We start from the raw sequence: 26,288 nt of genomic DNA, 5'->3' as shown, positions 1-26,288 counted from the left end.
TGGATGGTGGGTGTGCATAGGATGTTGTTGAGATGAGGCGTGCGGAGCACATGCGAACCAAGAGGAAGAATGAATAAAACCCTAATTAAATAACCTATTTAAATAACTAGATATAAATTTCGTTGAATTAGTTTATCTTATATATAAACTTGATTTAGTTTTAAATAGATCAAAATAAATCCACATAGAATTTGGGTTGTACTCACTTGATATTAATTTCCATATCGACTTAATAAACTTTATTTAACGTTAAACTAAATTTCACTTATCTATAAAATTTAGAATATTAATTTTATTTTATCTAAAAAGTTTTGAAAAAAAAATTAGAATAAAAAAATTTAGATAGAATAAAATTTAGTATTTAACATCGATGAAGATTTTTGTGTTCTGAGTTTTGTATGTAAGAAGAAACTGAGGGATTATGTGAACAAATAATATGAAAACTATTCTCGATGGGATTTATGTTAAGTTTCTTATCCTCTTTTAACTCTTGTTTGAGCATTAACAAATAAGTATTACTCGACATGCTATTTTAATTAAATAAAAATTTATTTAATTGAATTAATTGTTTTATTGTTTCATTACTTTTAATTTGTTTCATTGAAATAATATTTAATGTACATTATATTCACAATTATGATTGTAACCATCACAATTAAACAAAAATATTTTTTAAAGAAAACTCTATTTTCAAATTTAAATATGATTATATAAAAAAATCTTAAATTTTAAAATAATTATGTCTAGTTCTAATTGAGTTTCATATATTTACCTTTTTTTTTAAAAAAATTCATAATTATAAATTTAGGAAATTTAATTACAAAATTTAAAATATAGTTTAAAGCTAAAATATAATTTTTTTGGTCTAAAATTTTTAAATAACTTTATTTTTCATCCACTCTAATAATTATAATTACATAGAAAAAACAAAATCAAAATCAAATTAAATAATACAATTTTAAATGATTAAAATACACCCAATAGTTTTTTTATTTAAGGTTTTATTATAAAAAAATATTAAAATAATATTTAATGCTCATGAATAAATTTCTCATAAAATGCTTACAAATAAATTATAATTTCTAATCATTTTCAAACAAATTAGATCATTGTTAAGAAATTTTGAAGAAATTAAAAGTATTACGTTATTTTTATTCATCATTCTCATATATATATATTTATATTATTTAGACTTAATTAAATCTCTACAATTATGGTATCATATCCCTATGTAGAAGAGAAAAAAATGTATATCTCAATTATCTTTTCTATCAAATACACTAGTATTTATATAGATAAGACTTCCTATAATTTTGGCTATCAATTGCTAATTACAATCAATCACAATCAAATTAATCAATCACAATCCCTATAATTAAGCTACTATATTCAACACTCCCTCTCAAGCTGGAGCATATATGCCAATCTTATCTAGCTTGTCACAAAGTTAAGAGAATCGTTTTTCTCCTAATGCTTCAGTGAAGATGTCGACAACTTGGTTAGATGATGATGTGAATGGAGTAGCAATTTTCTGGTCTATTACACACTCACGAATAAAGTGACAGTCAACCACAATATATTTAGTCCTCATGAAAAACTGGGTTACTTATGATGTGAATAACCGCTTGATTATCACAGTACATAGTGGTTCATTGTCGGTGAATCCTAATACTTCAAGCAAATTCTTTAGCCATAACATCTTAGTTATAGCCACTTTGTACTCAACTTCGACAGTTGACCTAGCAACATTAGTTTGTTTCTTACTTCGCCATATCCCCCTACAAAAGTGCAATATCCAGAAATGGACCATCTATCAGTCTTTAATCAACATAGTCGACATCAGAATATGCTTCGATCTTTAGGTGCCCATTTCTCTTAAATGACAACCTCTTGATGTACTTAAGAATCCTGATTGTAACATCATAGTGCATTTGCTTATTCTTATCCATAAAACGACTGACTATTCCCACTGCAAAGAGATGTCATGTCTCGTTACGGTTAAGTAAATGAGTTTCCCAACAAGCCATTTATATTTTTCCTTATCCTCAAAGAATTTCCTAGTATCATCCTAAACACTTAGATTGATATCCATAGGAGTATCAACCGACTTCGTTCCAAGCAATCCATTTCTTTGAGTAAATCTATAGCAAACTTTCGTTGACATAATGAAACTTTAGACTTTTTTGTGAGCAATTTCAATTCCTAAAAAATACTTAGGACACCCCATATCCTTAGTAACAAAGTGTTGCTACAAATACTTCTTAGTTTCGTCAATTCTACGTATATCACGGTTAGATATTAAGATTTCATCAACAAAAATGATAATAATGATAATCCCATTCGTGTTATGTCGTACAAACACAGAATGTTTAGATTTACACTGTCTAAAGCTAACAACTTTGATTATATCACTGAATTTATCAAACCAAGCTCTAGGACTTTGTTTAAGACCATAAGTAGCCTTTTTAAGTCTACAAACCATAGAAGCATTCTCCCTTTAGCAACATACCTTGGAGGTTGCTCCATAAAAATGGTCTCGTGCAAATCGAAGGAATGTATTTTTCACATCTAGCTGAAATATAGGCCAAGATTGTTTGACAGCTAAGGAGAGCACAACTCTAATAGAATTCAGACGAGCAGTAGGTGAGAACATCTCAAAATAGTCAACACCATAAGTTTGTGTAAATCTTTTGACTACCAGATGAGCTTTGTATTGATTAATAGTACCGTCAACTCTATACTTCTGAGTAAACACCCAACGATAGGCAACAATAACAGCGGACGGTGGTGCATTTACTAGCTCTCAAGTACCATGAGAGATAAGAGCGGATATTTCTTCACCCATTGCAGTCCGCTAAGCAGAGTGTTGATAAGCCTCATAATAGGAAGTTGAGATATAGTTAGATAAAGGATGGGTAGTGCAAGAACGAATACCTTTATGTTGAGCAATGTGTAGATAAATATTGGAGGGGTGAGGAGCACTAGGAGCTGCACGAAGAGGAGGTGTGGGACATGAGACAAATTTTAGTCGAGAACGCCTCATATACACCTGTAGGTTTGGAAGATGGAGCATTTATAGTGGGAGACAGATGGTGGGATTAGTAATGGAGAAGTTGATGTATCTGGTGATTGAGCAAGATGGGGGAAAAGTATGGTTGTGACTATAAAAACGTAACATTAGCATAGATGTAACTGCGTTTTGTGAGTGGATCAAAACAACAATATCCTTTTTGTGTATGAGAGTATCCAAGCAAGATGTATTTAATGGAGCGAGGAGACGATGTATCTAAGCTAGGAGTAAAATCATGATCAAAACAAACACAACTAAATATGCGAGGAGACACAGAGAAAATAGGTTTGAGATGGATACCCCCATGTAACACACTAAGGAACATAACAGTCTTTACTGTCTTGAATCCACTAAGAAGATTAGGAATAATTTGTTTTTTCACGGTTTTTCCAATAATGACAACATTTGGTTGTATCACAAACCTCTTGATCATCTCTTTTTCAAGGATTGGATGTTTCTAAATTTCAGTGTAATGCTTGTGAATTGGCAAAACATTCTCGTGTACCTTTTCCTATTAGCAATAAAAGAACTTCTACTCCTTTTCATTTGATTCATAGTGACATATGGGGTCCTTCTAATATTCCTAATATTTCTGAGGCTTGATGGTTTGTTTGCATAATTGGTGATTGCACTCGGGTTACATGGTTGTTTCTCCTCAAACAAAAATTTGATGTGAGCATTGTTATTCCTAATTTCCGCTTAATGATTTAAAATCAATTTGGAGTTAAAATCAAAAGCTTTAGGATTGACAATGCTAGAGATTACTTCAACTAAATCTTGTCTCCCTATTTCTAATTCAAGGGGATTATTCATGACTCATTTTGTTTTAATACATCCTAACAAAATGAAATAGTAGAAAGTAAAAATGAACATTTGCTCAACACTACATGTGCTATTCTCTTCCATAACAATGCCCCTAAATTCTATTAGGGAGAGGCTGTCCTTAATGTCACATACATGATAAACAGACTTCCCTCACGTGTCTTAGACAACAAGAGTCCCATGCAACTTCTCAACAATTTCTATCCTCATTTCCAAACCACAAATGAGCTTACTCTTAGGATTTTTGGGTGCATTGCCTTTGTCTATATCCATGGTCCACTACGAGGTAAAATAGGTCCTTGTTGATGTGTCTTCCTTTATACTTATCCACTCAAAAATAGTACAAGTGTTACCACCCTTCATCTCAAAAGTTTTACACTTCGGCTGATGTTATCTTGTTTGAACATACTCTATTCTCCAAGTCCTATTCTCATGGGGAAATTTCAATGACAGAAGATAGCATTTGTGAGTCATTTGTATCAATTAATGCTCTTGATCTTCCTCCTACTCAAATCCATACCAAATAACCTTCTATTCCTATTCCATTTAGTGAGTCACCTCTATCTTCCTTCCTATCTAGTGTGCCTCATGATACTCCAAGGATTCCTCAAGTGTATTCAAGGAGAAAGGCTGCTCCAGAAGTGATATAGGTCCAAGAACCTCACCCACAAACCTCCAATTCTTAACTTGAATCACGATAAGATTTGACCAATCTTTACAATCTACTGAACCACCCATAGACTTAACAGACAATTTTGACCTTCCCATTGCTCTTAGAAAAGGTACTAGAGAATGTACCAAACACTCTCTCTACTCTCTATCTCACTATGTCTCTTAAACATCTATCACCAACCCACAAAAAAATTCATTATAAATCTAAATACCATGTTTATTCCTAAATCTAACAGTTTTTCTGAGGCATTGTTGAAAAAGGAATTGAGGGATGCCATGAGGGAGGAAATGGATGCATTAGAAAAGAATGAGACATGATAGGTTGTTGATAAACCAAAGGGGAAGAACATTGTTGATTATAAATGGATTTTTATACTAAAATACAAAGCAAATGGATCTCTTGAGAGATATAAAGCTATGTTCATGGCAAAAGAATATACTCAGACTTATGGGATAGATTATCAGAAGACCTTTGCTCTAGTTGCAAAAATGAATAGTATCAGAGTTCAACTATCTTTGGCTACACACTTCAACTAACAACTCTTACAGTATGATGTAAAAAAAAAAAAGGGCAGCCTGGTGCACGAACCTCCCGCCATGTGGGGTCTCGGGGAAGGATCCATTGTACGCAGCCTTACTCTATTTTTTGCAAGAGGTTGTTTCCAGGATTTGAATCTGTGACCTTTTGGTCATATGACAACAACTTTATCGTTGCGCCAACACTCTCCTTCAGAGAATATGTAAATATAGTATGATGCGAAGAATATATTTCTCCATAGATATTTAAATGAAGAAAATTACATGAACTTCCCACCAAGATTTGCATGGGATACTGGAGCAGAATATGTAAATTGAGGAAGGCTCTTTATGGTCTAAAATAATCTTTTAGGGCATGGTTCAAAAGATTTGTAAAAATTATAAAGAAGTCTGGGTATAAACAAAGCTAAGGGGACTATACTCTCTTCATTAAGCACTCAAGGAAGGTGACAACTCTTCTAGTCTATGTAGATGATATCATTCTAACTGTAAACGATGAAATGGAAAAACATGATCTAAAGCGTAAATTAGTGGAGGAGTTTGAAATAAAGGAACTGTGCAAATTGAAGTACTTCCTTGGTATTGGGGTAGCATACTCTACCAAAGGAATTTTTATTTCACGATAGAAGTATGTGACTGTCGATTAGCTGAAATAGGAAAGATTGGGTGTAAGCCAATTTCTAATCCAAGGGATCCAAATCACAAGATAGGAGAAGCTAACGAAGAATCTAACAAAAGGATGTATTATAGGTTGGTTGGTAGACTCATATCTTGCTCACATTCGGCTAGACATAGCATATGCAGTGTAATTAGTCAATTCATGCATGTTCCAAGAGAATCTCACCTTCAAGTTGCTTACAGAGTATTACATTGCTTGAAAGTCACTTCGGGAAAGAAATATTGTTTAAGAAAAGTGAGACACTAGCTTTAAAAGCCTATGCAGGTTCTCTAGTGGATAGAAAATCAACTATATTGTACTCTCTTTGGTGGTAATATGGTGACATGGAGTAAGAAGCAAAATGTGGTGGCAATATCATCTACATAATATTTAGGGCCATTGCTCAAGGATTATGTAAACTACTTCGACGGAAGATTATTCTAGATAATTTGAAAAGTTAAATGAGAATGTTCCATAAAACTCTATTGGGACAATAAGTCAGCTATCAATACTGTTTATAATCCTATTCAACATGATATGACTAAGCATATTGGAATTGATAGACATTTCATCAAGGAAAAATTAGAGGAAGGATCAATGTGTATGTCATATGTCCCTTCAGAACTAAATTCGCTGGTGCGTTAACAAAGGGACTAACCAGTTCAACATTTCATGATCTTATAGTCAAGCTCGGAATGGAAAACATCTATTTAGGAAATCTCTTAAATTAAGAGGGTTTAGTTAGAAGGATATCTTATATTTAGGAATAAGTTAGTTTCCTATTATCTCTCCTTGTTTCCTATTTTATCTATTGTAATTTTGTATATAATAGTGTATTTCCATTTTTGAGGAAAAAAAGAGAAATTAATTTTTCCACAAAATTGTTTAATTTTACAATATTTAAAAGAAAAGCATGTCAAGTTCATGGGCACTAGAAAATGTTAAGATTAAAATTAAATATTAAACTAAGGTGATTAGATTAATTAACAAAAATAATAGAAGACTAAATATGTATTACTAATCTAATTAATTAATAACTAAATAATTAATTAAAAATTGTACTAAATATAATTACTTATATTATTAATAATAATTCAATTGAGTTATTAATAACATTGTAGTGTGACCTTGAGGGGAAATAACCTCTTGTAATGCAATATAAAACAACATACAATAGACCCAATGTGGTCCGATTTTTTCTTGGGATCTTGCATTGGCGGGAGCTTTGTGCACCAGATTATCCCTTTTATTGTTAATAATTCTATTAATTGAGTTTTGAAGATGGGGCTGCCATGTGACATTGAAGTGACGGGTTTGAGTCATGAAAATAGCCTCTTGCAAAATGCAAGGTAAGACTGTGTGCAATTGACACAATGTAATCCGACCTTTTCTCAAGATCCGCATTGATGAGAGCTTCATGCACTGACCTACCCCCCTTTATTAATTAAATTGAAACAATACTGGTATGATAGGATACGTTACCATGAGCTACGGTATGGTTTGAGAGTTTAAATCTTGCTTTAGTTTTTTTTTCTTTCCTTGCGTAGATTGATTAGCAAATCTTCTTTAACTTCCAATTGAACTATGTTTAATAGTTGCAAGATCTCTATGGTTGTGACAATCTAGCTTTATGAATTGGGAAATAAAAGCCTCTACACCTTATTAGCAATGTGGAGTACTTATGTTTGACTACTACTTTAATTTTGTTTCCTAATCTATTTCTGTTTGTGTGGTTAAAGTCCCTTGACGGATGACAAATCTTCTCTTGTCCGAGGTTATATATTCCCCATCATAATAAATTAGCTGCTAGTTTGACATACTTAAGAATCTAGTAAAGCTACTTTCAGGATTTCTATGAGTGAATTTTTGTGTAAAATGCAAGATCAAATAATATTAACGCTCTTCCTTTTTGCAGATGATGCAATTGGCTCAGTCATCCTGGATATTACACGTCAATTGCAATAAGAGGAGGGTTGCACCTATTGCTGCACTTCTTTCCTCTGTATTGCATCAGTCATTATTTAGTCATTTAGCCATGCACGATACCAAAGATAACAAACCTGGCCCTTTGAAGTGGGTAAGTGCTGTTTCCGTTTCTGTGTCTTTTAGAAAGATCAGGAACATTTTCTGAACGTGTTTCTCCCTTTCTTCTTAGTTCTTAATATAGAGCTTTATGTGTCTTTTAGAAACATCAGGAACATTTTCTGAATGTGGTTCTCCCTTTCTTCTTAATTTGGCTTGGAGAGGAGTTCAATTAACATTCCTTTAAAAATATTATGCATGGAAATGAGAGCCAACTCCTATTTCTTATTTGCATCTCCTTTCTTAAAGCGTTCTTAAAGAGGGATACAATTTCATTTCTTATTTTGATTTGTTATTTTTTGCATTTGTTTTCTATATAGAAATGTTTTATTATTGTTTCTATGATGTGTGTATTTTAATGTTACACAAGACGCAGTTGGAGGACTTCGAAATTATAATATCTGCAAATCTATACTGCAGTTTCATGTTGCTCTTGAGAAACTAAACTTAGCTTACTCAAGCATGAAGGAAGTCGAGTAAATTATGTGTCTTATACTTGTCTGCAAACTCACAAACCAAGAAGGTAAGTTTGGGTGCAATATTACGGTACCATGGATGCCTTTGTTTGTGTCATATGTCCATAGTTTTCGTGGCACTCACTACTCCCTTTGTTGTCCTACCTTCACCAAATTGAACTATCAATAAGGCTTGAAACTTTGTGGAATTCCCTCCAACTACCTTACCTTTGTTCTCTTATGCTTTTACCACTTGATTTAGTTTGTTGTCTCGTGAATTTTTTTCGACACTCAACCTCCAACAACTTCAACTAGATCAAGTCCTTTAATAGCTTCTTCTTTCCTCTTTCCCTCTCCATGATCGTTAAAAAAATAATCTTTAATGTTTGAGGTCCGACGGATTCATGTGGTTTCTATTTGAAAGTTTTCAAGAAAATATCTTGCTCTATTTCAATATCCGTGTATCCTCTATATACAAGTCACATACTCCTGTTTAAGGAATTAAAATTCCTAATTAATTACAGAATATCTCTTAATTAATTATAGCAAATCAAATCAAATCAAATTTGTAATAAATAATAAATTTGTAATAAATCTGCTAAGATTGATTTTACTGCCAAAATTATTTTTCCACACTCCTCCTCAATCTAGGCGGTAGATGTTTTGCAATCCAAGGATCGTGTTCATCTCACTTAGATTAGGTCTGAACAAGGGCTTGGTTAGGATGCTTTGATGGAATGTAGTTGAGAATGATTGACTTATCTTTAATTTTCTCATTGATGAAATGTCGATCAATCTCCACATGTTTGGTACGATCATGGTGGATAGGATTTTTGGCAATTGTGATAGCTGACTGGTTGTCGCATAAGATTTGAATAGGGCTTGATGTCTCAATTTTGATATCATTTAGCAGTCGCTTTAGCCATATCTCCTCACAAATACCTAAGGCTAGTGCTCTAAACTCAACTTCTGCACTACCTCTAGCAACCACATTTTGTTTCTTGCTTTGCCATGCCACTAGGTTTCCCCATACGAAAGAGCAATATACTGATGTAGACTGTCTATCATTTGGAGATCTTGCTCAATCAGCATCAGTATATACTTCTAAAGATCTGCCACCTGATTTTTTGAATATAAGACCCCTCCTTAGATCTTTCTTCAGTTATTTCAATATACGATTTATTGTCTTCATGTAATTTATAGATGGATTATTCAGAAACTGACTCACTCGACTCACTGAGAAACTTATGTCCAGACATGTATGGGTTAGGTAAATCAAGTTACCTACTCACTGTTGGTATTGCCCCTTATTCGAGGCTAATTCATCAGTTCTAGACATAAGCTTCGTATTGAGATCCATGGGCACCCACTCATTCTGGTTTCACGCAACATATCAAGAACATATTTGCGTTGGGAAATAAATATGCCTTTGTTGCTTCGTGCTACCTTCATTCCCAAGAAATACTTTATCCTAAATTTTGATCTTGAATTCTTTGGACATGAGAGACTTGAGTCTTCTAATTTCATCACCATGATTTCCTATAAAGACAATGTCATCAACATACACATTTAGAATTGTGATTTTTCCATCTGAGAAATACTTTATGAACAAGGTGTGATTAGCTTGTGACTGAGAGTATCCATCATTCTTTAAGATTTTTGTGAACTGTCAAACTATGCTCTTGGTGACTGTTTCAGTCCATACATGACCCTTTTGAGGTTGCCTACTTTTCCTTGTGTATCACTTGTTTCAAAAGGGATATCTATGTATACTTCTTCAGTCAAATCTTCATTAAAGAAAGCATTTTTAACATCAAGGTGATAGAGTTGCCACTCCAAGTTGGCAACAATGGGTGAGTTTAGCTACGGGTGCAAAAGTTTCATGATAATCAATACTATATGATTGAGTATATCCTTTTGTCACTAGGCGTGCTTTTTTACCTGTCTATGGTTTCACTGCATTTTGTTTAACTGAGAATAGCCATCTACACCACACAATTTTCTTTCGTGGTGGTTGCTTTGTTATCACCTATATGACATTCTTTTCTAGTGTATTATACTCCTTGAGAGTTGCCTTATTCCATTCAGGAACTTTAATAGCTTCATACACAGAGTTAGGAATATTGATTCGGTCTAAAGAAGTCACAAATGCATGAAATGGTGATGATAGCTTCACGTAGAAGATGCAACTGTGAAGAGGGTGTTGAGTGTAAGATCTTATACTTTTCCTATGTGTAATTGGTAGATTTAATGTAGAATTCAACTATGGACTAGAATCTGTTGTCTTCTATTGTGATTTAGGTTCAACTTGGCTCGGGGAATTCTCTTGGCAATGTTGAGGTAGTACATACCCTTGATGTTTTCTTCTTTCATACATCTGTAGAGGAGGAGGATGAGGAGGGTAATTATCAAGGTTTGGTGATGGCGAATCACTAGTTTTTGGGGGCACTCGTAATGCTGCAATTCACTGGTCAATTTCTCCCCCTGAATTGTAGTATTAGAGTAGTTAGGTAAGTTTCAAAGAATGTAATATTCATAATATTGTAGAACTTTTTGGTGACTGGTGAATGACATTTGTATCCTTTTTGATTAGAGGAATAACCAAGAAAGATGTATTTATGAGCCCGAGCATCAAGCTTGCCTCGATATTGAGAATGAATGTGCACAAAAGTTGTACAATTCAAGAGTTTGAGAGGAAGATTGGAGATAAGGTGAGACTGGGGAAATATGTTTTGTAGTGTCTGCAATGGAGTGCAGTATTTGAGTACTCAAGAAGACAGGCATTTGATAAGGTATGTAGAAGTGAGGATTGCTTCTGCAATGGACATTAGTTTGAAATCGGGCCACCTCAAGAATGTGGTGATTCTTCCTTTCAGCCATACTATTTTGTTGCGGTGTGTCAACATAGGAGCTTTGTTTGACAATTCCATGAGATTTGAGGTATGAGCCAAGAATTGAAAAAAATCTTTGGCATTGTCAGTCTTGAGTATTTGATTATTAGCTTTGAATTAGTTTTTGACTATAACATGGAAGCTTTGGAAGATATACTTGCTTTTGATTCGCCTGTTATTAGGAATGCCCAACATAGTCTAATGTGCTCGTCAACCAATAGGAGGAACCACTTTGAGCATGTGAGACTCGGAGTATGAAATGGTCCTCAGATGTCATCTTGGATGTGAGAATATCAAGTTGTTCATTAGATAAAGGAACTAAGTTGTCACATTGTGTCATGGGTGTGACTACAGAATTTCCCCTTGTTTTGTGGTCTTGAGAGGACTTCCAATTTGTTGGTTTCCCATAAAGTTTCCAACATTTGTCTTTGGTGTGACCTTGCTTTCAACTGTAGTCACACCTAGGATGTCCCTTCTTTTTTTTTTTTATGAAAAAGGACGTCCCTTCATTGTGCTGTAAAAGGGATTCTGGGCAGTCGGAGCACTTGCTCCAGTGGACTTGAGAGGCTGAATTTCGATGTTTGAATGTCCCAACATTACCAACATATGACTTTCTTCCCTTCTAACTTTTGAAAATGCCTCCCGAAGACTTGATAGCAAGATTTAAAATCTCGACCCATATCGAGGTTTCGGTCCCAGATCGGAACGATATGGTTTCGGTATCGTATTGTACTGTGCCAATATGATTTCGGTATTTTTTTATTTAAACTTGAAATAATCTTCTAATAATAATAATTTAATTATCTCAGTTTAAAATGATCAAAGATTTACAAAATTACAAGTGTTTTATTAGAAATCATAAATTTGACAGACCTTTATCAAAATTTCTTAAATAAAGGACATATAATATTTTCTAAGTAGATTAGTAGAGATGTTCTCAGATAAAAATATATGTTTCTTATGTTCAAAAAAAAAAAATTCTAAAATTTAAAAAGCTAAATATCTTAATATTCATGGATCTAAATTTTATATTAATTCTATATTTTTTCTATAATAAGTATATAAATTAATTAAAAAAATACTACGTTGTGCATAATAATTATACAAATTAACTATTTATTTATTTAAATTAATTATTATTTTAAATAATATATATTTAAAATGATAAAAAAATCAGAATATTAATTAAATAGAAAAAATAAAAAAAATAAAAAAATCAGAATATTAATCTGATTTATTAGATTTTTTTAGAATTTTAAAATACAATTTAAATTAGTAAAATTAATATTCAGAATATTAATTAATAAAATTTATTTTTTTTAAAAAATGTAAATATATTTATATTTTATTAGAATAATTTAGTTAGACTTTATAAAGGCTCTTTGAAATATCACACTTAAGTTAGAAATGTTTGAATTAATTAAATCAAAATATTTAATTTTTAACAGTAAAACCCTAAATTCACGATTTTTGTGTGTCGCGGTGCTAGAGAGTCGTGGGGGATGCCTCCGGCGCCACCGGAGGAGTCGCAGGACTCCTTTGGCGCCGCTGAAGGAGTCGCAGGACTCCTCCGGCGCCGTTGAAGGAGTCCTGCGACTCCTCCGACGACAGTCGCGATGGAATCATGACATGCCTTTTGTCGAGCGTTGGTGAGCGCGATTACTCTATCGTGTGCATGAAATTGTCGCAAAATTGATGCCGGTTTCAGTGCGTGGGCGTTCCGCCCAGCACGGAATGAAATTTTCAACCATGCTTGATAGTGGTTTTGTGCCGAGGATTCTGCCCCTTATTGCATCTAGAGACTGATCACATCCTATCAAAAACTTAAAATCTCTCTTGTTTTCCACAAATTTCTTAAATATATTTGATCTTAAGAACATTTCTAGTTATGGGTTTCAAAGAGATCCACCTATTGCCAATAGTGAGAGAGTTGTGAAATAAGTTGTCACTGGATGGTTACCTTGCTTGAAGTATTGGAGAGTGTTTTAAATGTGAAATAATTAAACAATGTTGTCTTGACTAGAGAAAGTATCCTGAACTGCCTCCCATATATATATTAGGCTGTTGCAACATAAAGTCTCACTAATTTCTGCATTCATAGAACTAATTAGCCATGACATAACCAGATTGTTTTCGGCACGGACTGCTTATTCATAACACTTAAGTGATAACCATTTTTTCCTCGCTCGTTGATGAACATCATTATAGATTGTAACCACCGAAGATAATTGTGGTCATTCAATTTGTGATGATAATTGAACCAGAGATTTCTGGTTGAGTTGGGAATCATGGCATCATGGGGAGATTTGGGGCAGAATTGAGATTACGGAAGAGCTTATTGAAATCTGCTCGGAGTCTTGACATTATTAGTTGTAGGAAGATGTCACGCGCCCCAGAGGAGTCTCTGCCACGGGAAAATCTGGCAGCATCTCCCCTGTACTGGTGACAATCTGAAGCATGAATACATCACAAACAAAATGCATCAGCCCACACGGTTGCACTAAAAACACAACCACGCAGTTATATATATTAAATAGCCCACACGACTGTACTAAAAACACAACCACGCAGGTATATATATTAAACAGTTCACACGGTTGCGCTAAAAATACAACGGAAAAATAAACGGGAAGCCCATACAACCATAACAACATAATGCATGCCGACACGACTTAAACACAAACACAACACCAAAATAATAAAATAGCCACATGGCTAAACACCAATACAAAGCTAAATCAATAAAGAATATATAAAAAGAAATCAAGAGCGAGGTAAACCATCTTCTGATGTGACGTGGGATTGGTAGACATGATACTCCAAGCCACACGACATCTATGTGCTAACCTGAAAACAACATGAAAAATAAGGGGTAGTGAGTTCAACAACTCAGCGGGTATCAAGCAGATATGCATAGTAAAATATAACTACCAATAATAATCATAAAGTACAGTCTCCTTACTAATAAAAGGAAATGCAAAACTGAATAACAGAAGAAATTGTACTCACCGGGACCTCCTATCCGAACATAAGGGTGTGAACCTCACTAACAGATGCAGAGTCATCAGACCAAATACATAATGTATCCTGTATGCATGTCAAACATATGCATCCACAAAAATACAACATCCAAAATGCAGCAATCACAAGCAATAAATGTAATCCATGCATATGATGCAAATGACATGGTCACCCCTAACGCCAGTCAGCCATCTCACATACGATGATGAGATCGAGTGGGTAGGGCTATGACAACTGTGCACTCTGCCATCACTACTCCTGAGTGATCGAGTGGGCAGGATGCTGTCGAAGTGCACCTATCCTCCTACCCCAAACATAGTGGGGAGCCTAAGCTCTCATCTCCCTGTATCATGGTCAAGGGGAGGGATCCATGCCCGCTACACGTTGCATACCCATGAGCGGACCAGTGGAGCCCTGACAGAGCAAACTGCACACACCCTGCCTGATGTACCACTAACCCATGAGTGATTGCATGTGCAGATTATGTAACTGGCGATGTGCTAGCATACAATCATGTAATATGGCGCATGACACTACAACATGTAAATTCTGACACCTCTATAATATATACCAAAAAGGTGAAATCCAACAAGGCTCTAAGTATCATGAAACTAGGTACATATGTCAGGTATGTCTAGTAACTAGTCCTGTACACAGTAAGACAACGCATGTCACTACTTATATGATCATAAGTACACATGGCAAGAACAAAAAAATATAAGTCTAAATGCATAACAGATAATAACAAGCAAAGGCATGCTATAGGGATCAAGTAGTGACATACCAATGACAGCTAAACACAACCATTACTACTAGGTATAAATTACTACGCATATCATAATGACAATATTAAAAGAGATAAGTCAAAGGTACCCACCCGTCTTTATCTGTCGATCGCATTGGAACAAATCCCACGTCGAGATGCTCGTCTCGAATCAACGTCTTGCAAATCACATGATATACAATTTAGCTAATCACGTATACAACAACTAGCTAAACCCAAAACCCAATTCTAACTCGATTAGGTAATCTCATTTAATTCCACTTAACAATCCAAATCTAATTAGTTAATGAGTCCATTCTTAAACCACCGATCAATTCCTTAATTCTCATCAACCAATCATGACAACCCCAATCAACTGATTATTCCATTTAACACCACCATTTAATCCATGTATCAACTACAATCGTAATAAAACAATAGGTTGATAATCAATCACAACTACCTTGGATTTAAGTATCCTTAAGCATTCTACCAACAAAATGGACTAAATAACCCTAATCAATCCACAATCTATCACCAGTAATCCAATCCAATGTAGAAAGGAATTTAAATCTTAAACTCACCCAAATCTGGATGCACTGCTGTTGATCCATGGTCTAAGATGTTGGCTGTCGAGAATTGGTAGCCGGTACAAGGTGGGGTTGCTGATCTCCCAAGACAAATACCCTAAATCACAACTAACATCTTAACACATGAGGATTAGACTCAAATCTCAATCCATTACTTGAAACTAACCAACTTACCCCAAATCCAGATATGTAGCCACATAGTGAAGGATCCAGGGCTGTCGTGATGTCGATCCAGTACCGAGGAGGGCGACGATGGCGCTAGGGCACGACCGAGGACGATGTGGCTTCAATCTTGGCATTGTAGCATCATCGGCTCTCGAAGGCAGCCGTGCCTCCGACGATCGGTCGTGCACATGGGGAGAAATTATGGGAACAGTGATTACACGGGGAAAAATATGCGCCAATGGCTCTCAGACCGCCAATGGCTAGATCGAGTGGCTTCGGCGCTCAGGGAATAGGGCAGCGGCATCACTGTTTGTTGGTGAGGACTCGCGGCGATGCCCTCACCGGTGGCATTGGCCATCGTTCTACTTAGATCTGCAAACGAGGGAGAGAGAAAGGCTCCCATAGCTCCTTTCATCGACTCCTCCCTTCAAGCAATGGCGGCGTAGGGCGGCGCTGGCGCGATCGGACATCGCACATAGACAATGGCATCGGGTAAGAATCGGGGTAGGATAGCGTCAATGATCGCTAGAATGACAAGGACGACTCGACATCGGGTGACGAAGAAGATGTGGAAGGGCTAACGGCCGGCGTCGAGCCGTGGTGGTCGGTGGTAACGAGAGGAGAAGGAAGAAGCGGCGATGGAGAGGAGAAGGTGGCGCGGTGGGTTCGAGAGATGAATAAGGAGAAGTCGGGATCGCAGCGAGAGGGAGGAGGGGTTTGGCGTCGGGAGCAAGGGTTCGACAGAGATTAGGGATCGGGTAGGAGAATCGGTGTGAGGGAGAGGAGAGAAATAAATAAAATAAACAAAATAGCTTTTTATAATCCTAACGTAGGTTTTGCTTAATCAAATCCTAAGTACACTCCTCAATCAACTCCCACTTTAATTGGGATATCCAAACAAGCTTTCACTTAACCTATAAATTCATCCCCTTAAATTCGTCATACGAGCTCCGAAAAATTCTCAGAAAATTTCTAAAAATTCCATTAAGGTTATTCGTCTATTAAACTTTATTATTTAATTATTATTTTGTTGTGGTATTTTACAGAAGAGATGTTCTAGTCAAAAAAGATGGAAGTTGGCAACGATGGCCGGGTAGAACTGGATTTAGGTTAGGATGGTTTTGATACCATGAAAGTTTTCAAGAAAATATCTTGCTCTATTTCAATATCTGTAAATTCTCTATATACAAGTCACATACTCCTACTTAAGAAATCAAAATAATTAATTATAGAATATCTCCTAATTAATTATAGCAAATCAAATCAAATCTACAATAAATAATAAATCTGCCAAGATTGATTTTACTGCCAAGATTGTTTTTTCCACACTATCCATGCTGATTGAGACAAACAAATGCATTGCCCATTCCTACTCTTCACATGAGACACACTATTGTGACACAGGCAAAACTGACCAAACCCTATGCATCTCACTTCTGAGTCTTGATCTCCCAATGGGAAAAATATATTTTGGCAATGCTAGGTGACAGTTCAATTTCTTAAACGTTGATAGTAAGTGGAAAGTTATAGAATACAACATGTACACATGTTAGGGTTATAATCTCCTGAACAATCTACAGTGGTTTTTGTTACCATCACCTCACCTCTCAAATTGATGGTTCTACTAATAACTTTAGTTTGCATTGGACATGGACAAAGCTGATGAACGACTGAGCATTGTGTAAATTTCCTATTACTAGTATAAGCTAAGACCAGATGACATAAACCCACTTTAGGATTGTATCCTCAATTTGTGGGATGACAAGGTATCTCTAAAATGCCTATCAATACAAGGATTATTATTCATCTTCTACACTAGATCTGATGGTTCTCGTGAGCCCTATGGATGATTTGTGTTCTCATGGGATGATGTGATCATTACTTGAGCTGGTGATAACAGTTTCTCTTCTAGATGAGAAATGATGGCATGACTGATGATGTGGAGGTAGTCTTGAAGGTCAGTAGCCACAATGTGGATGATGTGTAAGAGGAGAGCATTGGATGGCCTGAAGCATTGCTCTTATTGAACCTTCAAACCTTAACATATTGCTTTACATGTGGGCTAACAAGAGCCCACCTTATAAATTTGAGGAAGTGGAGATTTAAAGAAGCAAAGAGAAGCTATAGTAGTTCGGATGAGGTGGTATTCCTCTTAGAGTGGTCTTGAATCAAATGCTACGTGAAGATAAGCTCGTTGAGGTGTTTCTCTAGTAGGAATCTTCTGATCTGCTAAAACAAATTTGCAGTTTTTTTTTTTGCTAATTTCCACAGAGCAGATCTACAGGTGTTGTATCTGTGAGATCTATAGAGTAGCAATAACTTTGGGAAGGTTTGTTGTAGGAGAAACTTTGTAGTCGAGGGGTGGTTTCATAGGAAGGACTGTTACGGTTTGTTGCAGGCAGGTTGGTTTGCAGGAACTAGAGAGGGAGAGGGATGCAATATAGTAGAGGAAGATGGGATTTATTTTGTACATGCAGGTTTTTTCAATTGCTTTAATTGGTGTGGTTGTTTTAAGGTTGGATGCAAGGAAAGATTGTGTTGGTGGTGAGGCAAAATGGATGAGAAGATTCTACGAGGGAGCGCATCAAGGATATTGGCATTAGACTTGGGATCTTGTCAGATAATGTAAAAATTGCGAAGGTTTTGCCATCAACGAGTGGGAGATGTGCTTCTAGGGGTGTATTTTGGGCTCTTATTAGATGCCACTGGTTTATGAACTCATGTAAATATGTTTTGTACAAAAAAATTCTTTATTTGACAACACTAGTATCAAGGTAGAGGGGAGCTATTTAGGATTTCTTGAAGAATAATTTCCTCCCACATCTGCTAATTTGTTTTGTATAAGGTGAATTCTTTATTTGTCATAGGGGAGTTAGTAAGAGTTTCTTGAAGAATAATTTCCTCCCACATGGTACCAAAGCTATCAAGGTAATTCGTCGATGAATCACCTGTTGAGTTTATGTTCTGTATCTTCCATGACGACTGCTATCACCTCTCCTAAGCTCTTTGGGTCTATGACGATTACCATGGTGAAATTGAACTGAAGAATTATCTTTCTTGGGTTGTAGTTATTTGCGTATTGTTCATGCGTCAAGGAAAGTTGTAGTATCTCACTGCTCGAGTACTTGAGGTTCCAGAGCCCACTCGAGCCATATAGTTGCAAATTGATGACTAACTTCTTGCTGTCCTGTAGAAGTTTGTTGACCCTAGATTGATGTGCATTCTGCTTCTTTTTTGTTATGGTTCTTGAACACATTCTCAAACCCTCTACATGAATGATATCTCTCGAGTATCTTATGTAATTTGTAACCTATTCTAGTTATGTAAAGGCAAAACCGAGATGACTACTGATTGTGGTAGATTTGGGCACATTAAGATTCTTGCTATTCTCTATATAGATTTCCCACAAGTCATCCGTTTCACAGAACTTGTCTACCCAATCTGATGTTCCTCAATCTTCTTAGTTGAATTACACCACTATTGTTCTTGCAAGGGAGTGCTTTTGATTTTTTCAACTCTAAGTGATTGCTAATGCATTATCTCAGCCAAGATCATACCAGCTAGTTACCGCATTTGCCCACGGAAGTAGATTGAATTACTGTCTATCTTATAGTTCTAGGCTATCTTATATAATCAAGGGCTTATGCACATATTTCTAGAAACTCATTTTGTTTCTCTGTAGTCTTGTTACTCACGAATTCTACCATGTTTGGATAGCCAATGTATTTCACTCTTTGGTTAAGGACATTAGAGATGTTTCACTTTCACCCATTCTTTATTTTTTTTCCCTGTACTTATAAATTTTTATCGAGCTTATTGTCTATTAGTAAACTTAATTGATCGATCGTTGAATTGTTTTGTCACATTTGATGCTACTTCTGTTTCTATTCAAAATTTAAAGATGAGTAAGGTGATTAGATTTTGACATGTGTCTCAAGAACTTTACTAGTTGAATATGCCTAGATTGTCTCAACTCTCTTTGCCAACCCGTCTCTCTAGCTATACAATTATCTTGGTCATCTTCCTCGTTAGAACTTGAAGCAAATGATTACTAGTCATTCTAGTCTTCAGTCTCTTGAATGTAAGTCAGGTTAACTGGGTAAACATATTAAGTTCACTTTCACTAGAAGTATCCATAAAGTGTTCCTATTCACCTTATTGCTTTGATTCATTTTGATGTGCTTTAACTTCAAATATTTTGCAACTTCCATGGATAATTATTGTAGAATGACATGGTGCTTCTAATAAATAGACATTTTGAACTTTTTCTTTTTATAGGGAAATTAAAAATCAATTTGGCACCTCTTTTAAGATTTTAAGTGGTGATAATGCTATGAAATAGTTCTCTTATTTGTTTATCATTCCCATCGAGATATGGTCTTCTTCATAGTCTTTACATTACACACACTTCAATAAATGGTGTGGTAGAATTGAAAGATCAACATAGGTGAAATTGATACGACTCTCCTCTAGTATAAGCTTCTGCCTGCTTTGTTCTGGGGTAATGCTATTCCCACATGGGATCTTATCAATCGTATACCATCCTTCACCCTTCTTAGTCAAATCCCCTTCACTATTCTCTTTCCGTTAAGATGCCATCTATTGCCTTCCACCAAGGTCATTAGGTTCACTTACTTTGTTTATGTCGTATCCCTTGGCAGTGATAAGTTATTACCATAGTCTGTATCTTGTACTTTTGTTATTCACACCTCTAGAAGGCTATCAATTGCTACTCTTATTGTGTCATGTTCTGCCTTTATCTTTGCTGATGTGGCCTATGAGTCTCTCTTTCTATCTACCCTATCTCTATCCAAGTCACTTGTATAGTTTTATATACTCCAACACCGTTATCATTCCCCACCCTAGTTGTGGGAATCCCTACCTTTAGGTTCAACACCTGATACACCTCATCTACTAGTGTATAGTCGATATCCACCGCATGAAGATGCTTCAACATATTTAAAAATTTTGCTCTCCAGCCACCAATTTAGAGATTTCATTGCTTTCAACTAGATCTAACAATATTAAACATGGCAAGAATAACTTTTGTGTTATATAACTTAATTTTTTTTTGAGGTTTAGATAATCTTATATCTGATATCATTGTTTTTAAAATATAATTAGTTTATATTATTTTGTATATTTTTTGAAGGACTCAAGTAACATGACCCATTAATGACTCGAATAACATGACTGATTAATGAGACGATTAACAAAACACAAATTGCCACATTACTACATAGTTATACTGGCGAAATGGTTAAAACATATCATTCCGATAAATCACCGAAACTCGATATCATTCGACATCAAAGTTCAAAATCTTGAGCCATGCCAAGCAAAAATATAGTTACAATATTGTGCTAATGCTCCAATGTGTAGTTGAAGAAGGAAGGAGATGAAGCAAAGGAAGGAGATATTGTGTGTGCTAAGTGGTATCGAGTTTCGATAATTTATTGGAATGGTATGTTTCAATTGTTTCGCTTGGCATGACACAAGATTTAAAACCACGCTCGACATAAACAATGCCTTTTTCTTATATTTCATCTCCTTTCTTTTTCAGCTCCAATACATTATTGACACCATGCATCTAAACATTGACACAATATTGAAACACTATCATTCTAGTCAAAGATCAAAATTTTTGCATGACTTGAGATTTTGAACCTTGATAGAGTTAGACTATAGTAGACGAGATGAATGCTTTACATTTTAATAACACTAGAAATTGGTTCATCTTTATCTTAGGAAGTTTATAATAGATTGTAGATTAGTTTTCTTACTCTAATATTCACTTGATGACAATGTTGATCAATTTAAAGCTAGCTTGTGACCAAGTACTACACCTAGATTTATAATGTTGACTACCTTGATACATTCTCTTTAGTAGCCACGATCACTCCTTTTCTCCTTTCGCTGCCCCTACATCATCTTGCCATCAAAATTGTCTTCCTCCTTTATGATTTTCTTTCAAAGGAGGTTCATATAAAGAAACCTCTAGGTTCACTACTTAATTACTGGGAGATTGGTCTAGTTTGCAAGTTGATGAAATCACTATACGAATTCAAATGATTCGAGAAGTCTAGCTCTTCTTTTCCTTCTTTACAACATGACTAGGAGTTATATAGATCACTCAGTAGTATCAAGATAAGCGGAGCCACTAATTGACCTTGTGAAATATAAAAGGCTCATTTGCTATTAGTCTAATCGACTAGTTTGGCGAGAATTCATGTCATGAGATTTGGCATAACAACTAATTGGATTCTATGTTATTCGAAAAGTTCTCTAGGCAGTTATTTTATTTTGTGATTAATGTTGTATTCTAATTGTGAGATACTCTAATGCAGACTAGGTAGGGTCTCCTATAGATAGGTAGTCTATATCTGACTATTGTGTTCTCTTAGAATGGAACCTTTTTCTAGAACAACAAGAGGTAAATATTGGTAATAAGATTGAGTGCGTTGGTAGAATATTAAGTGATGACTTTAGCAACATGAGAGCTCACTTGGGTTAAACATCTAATGAACGAGCTAAGACATGCCCTATAGAGCCAATGAAGCTTTACTGTAAAAATCAATTATACAATGTGTATAACATTGAATCCATTAGCTTTTAAGCCCTCTTAACAATTTGGTTAACAAACCTACTAAGTGTCTGAACTAATTAAATATAAAATTTTATTGGACCGCTCAATCTCTTTATACTTAGTTCTCAACACTATATGCATCATTGTTTTAATTGCCATAAAAAACCTTCATTGGTCCTACAGGGTGTATCTTAGCTTGATCATTAGATGCTTAACCCAAATGAGATCTCATGTTGCGAAGATCATCACTTTATATTCAACCTTTGCACTTGACCTTATAACCATTGTTTGCTTATTTTCTTTCAGATAATGCAATTTCTAGATGCATTAGAGTATCTCACAGTCAGAGCAAAACATCAATCATGAAATAAAATAGCTTTCTTTAGGGTACTCTTCAGATAAGACACCGTCCTCTATTTATAAAAGTATTAAGCATATAGAGATGGATTGCCATTTCAACGGAATGAATTGCAGTTAAATAAAATCACGATTGCTTTATTAGTTTCATTGATCAGTCATTAGATTTGCTAACCAAAATGCTAAGAAATTTAAAGTTGAATTTATTTATCATAAGGTGATCTGTACAATGTATTCTAACTGGCATGAGGGGAGTGTTATGAGCATATGTGATAGGATAAATTAGATGTGGGCTTATACACTATGAAAATATGCAATATGTAAGGGGTCTACCTATAACATTCGTCTTTGTCAATAATACCTATATAAACCTAGATGGGGACTACCTAGGGTTTCATGTAGAATAATTTCCCCCATAGGTGCTTTCAGTATGTTCCAAGGTTTAAAATTTCGATCTATGCCGAGGTTTCGGTGCAGACTGGAACGATACAGTTTCAGTATCGTATCGTGCCATGCCGATAAAGTTTCGGTATTTTTTTATTTATATATAGTAATTATTAGATAAATATATTTATTGTGTATAATTTTAAAATAAATTATATATTGATTTTATATAAGTTCTCCATTATTAACAACTTAGTATTGATTGAAAAAATAATTGAATGTAGTTTTAAAAAAAAATTGATCTATCAATAATTCAAATTAAAATTAATACATCATAATATGTTATCTTGTTATCTTACTAATACTAAAAGGAGTAGCGTGAATCAGATGGAAACATGGGTTAACATTTGCTTAGGTAACCTCTAAAGTTCTCCAGTACCCAGATTAATTAATCATAATTATATAAATTAATACAAAGATACTATTTTATATATAATAATTATATAAATTAATTATTTATTCATTTAATTAATTATTAATTTAAATAATATATATTTAAAATAATAATAAATATTAAAATATCAATTAAATATTAAAACAGTAAAAAAATACACAATAATTAAAAAAATCCGAATATAAATTTAATTTATTAGAATTTTTATAAAATTTTTTAGGATTTTTAGAATTTTTAAATAAAATTTAAAACTGCAAAAACAATTTCATAATAAATTTTAAAAATTTATAATTTTTAAAAATTTATAATTTTTAAAATTTTTAAATATTTTTAAATATTTTTTTTATATTTTATTAAGATAATTTAATTAGGATTTATAAAAGACTCTTCAAAATATCACACTTGTGAATGAAAATTGTTTGAATTACCATTCATTTTGCACAGTCCCGTGACGCACGCCCACGACCTGCGCCCGCGACGTGCACCCGCTACGCCTCCGGCTCCCCTCACGCCTCCAGTGGCTCCAAAGGTGTCCGACAATGCCTCCGTCGGCACCGAAAGTGTCCGACGACACTTCCAGCGGCCCCGGAAGCGTTGCGTTACGCTTTGGGCTCTGCCAGAAGAGTCACGTCGTGACTCCTCTGACACAATGCATCAGGCGCCCCGCAACACCTCCGGCGCCGCTAGATGCGTCCGACGACACCTTTGGTGGCACCGGAAGCGTCTGGTGATGTATTTGGGACGCTCTGCAGCTCGCGACACGCGCTTGAAACGGTCACGCCTAGGGTGCTGATTTCGGTTCCCCAATGAAACGGTAAAAATCGTCCGTGCCGCCCGACACGGAATTTCAATCCATAGTATGCTCTAGAGGTTTAGAGGAGAAAATGAGGAGATTGTATTGAGGGATGGTCTATCATTCATTGAGATGATTAGGGGTGTGCAAGTAGATTCGTCAACCATAATACTTAGGATTGTGGACCATATGAAGGTGTCGTGGAGTTAAGAGGAGGATGAGGCACTAGAGCAATTTAGAATGGTAGGTCTTGATGAGCACTAAGAAACTAGGAAAAAATGGTTTGTGAGACAGAGAGGGAGGCATGTAACACTGAGCATCTAAGCTAGCATGCTTCTAACTTATGTCTAATATATTTGAGGTAGGAAGCTAAGTTATAACTGTATTGCTTTGTTCACTCTCTTCATAATTGATAGCATTGAGAAGGAACATATGGAATGAATGCATATCCTTGGTGACCCAACCTCGTGAATCTTGTACCTAACTTAGACCAACTATTGTGTTGATGGAATATTCTTTTGAAACAAGAAACCTCAATACTTATGTTAAATTTGTTTATCTATTGCTTTAACCATGGTTTGAAATCTCATATTATGCTAGTAGCACAGTTGATATGTATCCTTCCAAGGCTAAGTTATAATTGTACTTATTTGTTCACTCTCTTCATAACTGATAACATCGGGAAGGAACAAATGGAATGAATGCATATCCTTGATGATACAACCTTGTGAATTGTGTGCCTAACTTAGACTAGTTATTGTATTAATGGAACATTCTTTTGGAACAAAGAGCTTTAATATTTATGTTAAATTTTGTTTATTCATTGCTTTAACGTTGGTTTGAAATCTCGTATCATGCTGGTAACACGATTGAATCAATAAATTATCAAAACTTGATATTATTTAGATTCGGAACAAGTAATTTATCTTATGTCGCTGTGTCAATTATCGATGAGTATTTTATGATGTAGATATTCGACACCTGTTAGTATAATATAACGTGTAGATGAATTGAACTAATATTTTTTGTAGTTTGTGTTCGTACAACATAACGTGAAAACTATAGCATTCCAAATGGGACGCAAAGTCAGTAGTTCTCTTTTTCTGTCTTCTTTATCTCCTTTGTCATTTCCCTAAACAATATTATTTTAGTCAAAGACCTATACTCCAATACAGCACAACTTGAGATTTTGAACGTTGGCTTTAAAATGTCATCACTTTGAATTGTAAACCACACCTATGGATGTGACAATCTTTGGTTCTTAACACCATTATCCTCCTATCTCTTCCACTCTTCTTGATGTTCCATTGTTGTGATCAAGTTCCCATTGATAGATTGTGTGATTTTGAGCATTCTTAATTTTCTGTGTTGGGTATGTATTTGTTAAATTTTTCATTCAGGTCAACTCCTTGTTAAATTTTGTTGCAGCTTGACAAACTTAAACTCTATGCTGTCTTGATGCTGGAGCATTGGAAGTTTTTTTTTCCGTTCTTTCTTACTTATCCTTGTATTATCTTTCCTTTTCCTTTATCCTTCTAGTCTATAGCTCATTACCTAATGCAGTTTCATGTCTGTCTTCTTTTGAGTTGAAAAAATTAGATAGATAACATACGGATCAATTTGCTACATGCTACCATGATAGATTTGCTAGTTATCAAATTTTTCTAACTGAGGTCAAGTTATCTGACTGGAGTAGAAGCTGATCTGTGACATTCCAGTAAAATGGTTTCTTTTTTCTTCATTATCTTGAACCTTTTCCAGATCCTTTTCTCAGAGGAATCTTTTCCACAACCATTTGAATTCCAATATATCCTCTATCCCACATCTGCATGATGTCAGCAGAATTGATTAAAGCTGAGTCCTTTCTTTTCACCTCATTAGCTCTGGATTCTCAATATTCCTTCAATGTTTACTTGATCACATTCATTACCTAGGTATTGGAGTCTCTGCTATACAAAATGTAGACAGTTCACATATTAGATTCCTGT

The 26,288-nt window shown here is 35.0% G+C and overlaps 1 protein-coding gene across 3 annotated transcripts in view; it reads left to right on the top strand.

Annotated features, from left to right (window-relative positions):
* The window catches only part of LOC121974929, a 113,571-nt gene that overhangs the window by 30,034 nt on the left and 57,249 nt on the right, over positions 1–26,288 (top strand). For all 3 annotated transcript variants that reach the window (XR_006110154.1, XM_042526217.1, XM_042526216.1), the window contains exon 19: positions 7,675–7,836. Coding sequence is in view for 2 of the 3 variants with exons in the window: in XM_042526217.1 (XP_042382151.1) it covers positions 7,675–7,836 (162 nt within the window). In the remaining variant the exon portion in view is untranslated. The remainder of the gene's footprint in view (positions 1–7,674; positions 7,837–26,288) is intronic.

This window comes from Zingiber officinale, chromosome 4B, assembly GCF_018446385.1.
Source record: "Zingiber officinale cultivar Zhangliang chromosome 4B, Zo_v1.1, whole genome shotgun sequence".
NCBI lineage: Eukaryota > Viridiplantae > Streptophyta > Magnoliopsida > Zingiberales > Zingiberaceae > Zingiber > Zingiber officinale.
The sequence above is the reverse complement of the archived record's forward strand: the minus strand, read 5'-3'. Positions and strand labels throughout refer to the sequence as shown.